The sequence below is a fragment of the Sinocyclocheilus rhinocerous genome, unplaced genomic scaffold (assembly GCF_001515625.1).
Source record: "Sinocyclocheilus rhinocerous isolate Xijiao unplaced genomic scaffold, SAMN03320098_v1.1 scaffold623, whole genome shotgun sequence".
Classification (NCBI taxonomy): Eukaryota; Metazoa; Chordata; class Actinopteri; order Cypriniformes; family Cyprinidae; genus Sinocyclocheilus; species Sinocyclocheilus rhinocerous.
The window spans coordinates 290,310-293,938 of record NW_015644631.1 but is presented as its reverse complement, the minus strand read 5'-3'; the positions used below and the strand labels follow the sequence as shown (position 1 = coordinate 293,938).

General features: G+C 38.9%; 1 protein-coding gene across 1 annotated transcript in view; it reads right to left on the bottom strand.

Annotated features, from left to right (window-relative positions):
• Positions 1-3,629, bottom strand: part of mctp1b (multiple C2 domains, transmembrane 1b) — a 37,318-nt gene that overhangs the window by 15,290 nt on the left and 18,399 nt on the right. Inside the window, exon 9 of the mRNA XM_016576364.1 lies at positions 1,311-1,404. Coding sequence (XP_016431850.1) covers positions 1,311-1,404 — 94 coding nt within the window. The remainder of the gene's footprint in view (positions 1-1,310; positions 1,405-3,629) is intronic.

Below are 3,629 nucleotides of genomic sequence, written 5' to 3'. Positions count from 1 at the left end.
TGTGTGTGTGTGTGTGTGTGTGTGTGTGTGTGTGTGTGTGTGTGTGTGTGCAAAAGCTTTTTAAAAGCCTTTGTCTGTCCACCATAGTGTGGTATTAGAAGAAGTATGAAATCAGAACCCATGAGGTGGGCTGCTTCTGAGAGAACAACAAACCGCAAAATCTAGATCAACTTATGAGTAAGAAAAATATGAAATTAGGAGGTTATCTTTCCATCATACACCTCCTGAAATGCCTGGAAAAGTCTTATAGACCATCCAGTTTACAGTCCAGGTACATTTTTAAAGGTGTTTAGACATCAAATAGAGTTGGATTAGAAAAAAATAAAAAATAAAAAAATAATAATAATAAAATAAATACTATATGTATATATACATGCATTTATGCGTTTATTTGATCAGAAATATAGTAAAAAGTAATATTAAGTATTATTACATTATAAAAGAACTGTTTTCTATTTTAATATATTTTCAAATGTTATTTATTCCATAAATAAAATATCTAATACGCTGATTTGCTGCTCAAGAATCACTTCTTATTATTATCAATGTTGAAAACAGTTTTTTGCTGCTTATTTATATTATATTTTATTATTACATTATTAAATATCATATTTTTGTAGAAAGTGATACACCACTTTTAAATTGAAATAATATTTCAAAATATTACTGTTTTAACTGTATCTTTGAAAAACATGCCTAAAAGTAAAATTTTTAATGCAAAAAAATTTTTTTTTATTTTTTTTATACAATGCCAGAATTGATCAGAGTTATTACATTATAAAAGAACTGTTTTCTATTTTAATATATTTTCAAATGTTATTTATTCCATAAATAAAATATCTAATACGCTGATTTGCTGCTCAAGAATCACTTCTTATTATTATCAATGTTGAAAACAGTTTTTTGCTGCTTATTTATATTATATTTTATTATTACATTATTAAATATCATATTTTTGTGGAAAGTGATACACCACTTTTAAATTGAAATAATATTTCAAAATATTACTGTTTTAACTGTATCTTTGAAAAACATGCCTAAAAGTTAAATTTTTAATGCAAAAAACTTTTTTTTTTTTATACAATGCCAGAATTGATCAGAGAGTCTTATGTAGTTAATTAAATGTTTTAAAGCATAGCATAACTAGAAAAAATATACGTATTTGTTCACTACAGAAATTAAATTTCCATGACTTTTCCAGGCCATAGTTTTAAAATCACCTGATAATTTCAGGTTTTTCAAGACAGTAAGAGTCCTGCTTTTTGTTCCACTGGGCACAAATGAACACAGGAAGTGACATATGATTTTACCTGTGACATCAGCAGCCATCAGCCCCTCGGCCCGCAGGATCTTCACCTGCACAATTCCGACATCCTTCAGGTTAAGGAACGACCTTAGTGGACTCTGAAAAAGAACAAAAACACGGAGGCCCATGACTACATTCAAAGCTCACAATCTGCCGAGCAGCAATACATCCATATGTTTCTGACAGCTCTATTTTGGCCCTAACTTTCTCTAATCCCCTGTCAGAGTCCTCGAGCAGTTTTGTGTCCACGTCAAAGCCACTTGGCCGTGGACATTGAGACAAAAACACTGAGCCGCCACGCCAGATTATCTGGTGGCTCTCACGAATACATCTTCATTATGCAGCTGTTATGAAAGAAGGTCAGTCTGCATTGGTGGTGAGTTTCTGTAAGCAGTTCACTGACCGGGCCTCCGGGGGGACAGTGGCAGGACAAAGACAAACCGTGAATAGAGAAGACAGACAGCTCCGAGAGGAGCGAGATGTCTCTCTCTCTGTCTTTGTTTCGTGTGAGTTACTCCACCTTTGTCCAGTTGTGAACGAGGACAGTGTTAATCCAGTAGTGTGATCATCTTACGCCCCCTTTTGGTCATAGAAGTGTACTGCAGAACAGAGCACTACCAGTTTCTGCTGTATTTTGCACATTTATTGAGAAGGGTATAACTGCAGCCTGGAGATCTCCAAATGGGGGCGGGAACTCCAAAACGGGGTGGGAGCTCCCAAATAGGGCGTGGCTTCCTCCCATTGACAGACAGGCACATGACACGCATGCGCACTTTCCCCCCCAATCCACTTCAGTGCAAACTCCGCCCCACAGCTAATTCTAAAGATTTTATTGGTTGTGTCAATTAAAGTGTTGATTTCCTACACTATGCTACAAAAAATGCTAACCCCTAAACCTACCCCACACCTGACCCTAACCTTAACCAGTGAAATTGACTGCACTGCGAGACTGGCGCTGAATAGCGTGGTAAAGAAAGATGCAGTTCAGGAGATAAACAGTTAATAAGATTATGCGATATGAGATCGTTCCGTAACTCCCCAACCGGACCTCACCGGACAATGGCACCTTTTTAGTTACACCCAGCGTCACTACCCCCCCCACAGCTGATTCTAAAGATTTTATTGGTTGTGTCAATTAAAGTGTTGATTTCCTACATTATGCTACAAAAATGCTAACCCCTAAACCTACCCCACACCTGACCCTAACCTTAACCAGTGAAATTGACTGCACGGCGGGATTGGCGCTGAATAGCGTGGTAAAGAAAGTTGCAGTTCAGGAGATAAACAGTTAATAAGATTATGCGTTATGAGATCGTTCCGTAACTCCCCAACCAGACCTCACCGGACAATGGCACCTTTTTAGTTACACCCAGCATCACTACCCCCTCTTACCCTGCGAATTTCGAGCCCCGGGACGCCCCCGCTGCTTTGAACAAAGCGATAGAGTAAAATCTTTCCCCTGCGCTGCGCTGGGACGGCTCAAGGGAGAGCTCGTGGGTGATCCCCGTTTATATCATTAAGCAGAGGTTCAAACTCCAGTCCGAACACCACTGGCCACAAGCTTTGGGCTCTGCTCTCACGGAGAATATTATAGCATATTTTATTTTAGATGAACTAGAAACAATGTTTAATTTATAAAGTTTTATTTTGAAATGTAAGTCAATAACAATTGGCTGGAGCCAGAGCCAATGGTGAAAGCCTTTGCGCGAGGAGACCCCGCCCCATTTTGGAGATCTCCGGTCTGCAGTTATACCTACTTGTAAATAGTAGCTACGGAAACTTACTGTTTAACCAATTAACAGGTTTTTGTAGCATTTTTACAGTCTTTTGCTGTTAAAATCATGATCATTTTTACAGTGTATAGAACAGTAAGGTGATTCGAGATATTTAAGAAGAGATTAAAGTATTTCTTGAAAATAGCCTGGAATTCAGGGAAACAATGTGCTCAGTAATTAAAGAGGCAGGGCGGCGTTTCTGTTATTTGGTTTGCGACATCCTTTACGGGAAACGCCGAGAAGGGTATAACTGCAGCCTGGAGATCTCCAAATGGGGGCGGAAACTCCAAAACGGGGTGGGAGCTCCAAAATAGGGCGTGGCTTCCTCCCATTGACAGACAGGCACATGACACGCATGCGCACTTTCCCCCCCAATCCACTTCAGTGCAAACTCCGCCCCACAGCTAATTCTAAAGATTTTATTGGTTGTGTCAATTAAAGTGTTGATTTCCTACACTATGCTACAAAAAATGCTAACCCCTAAACCTACCCCACACCTGACCCTAACCTTAACCAGTGAAATTGACTGCACTGCGAGACTGGCGCTG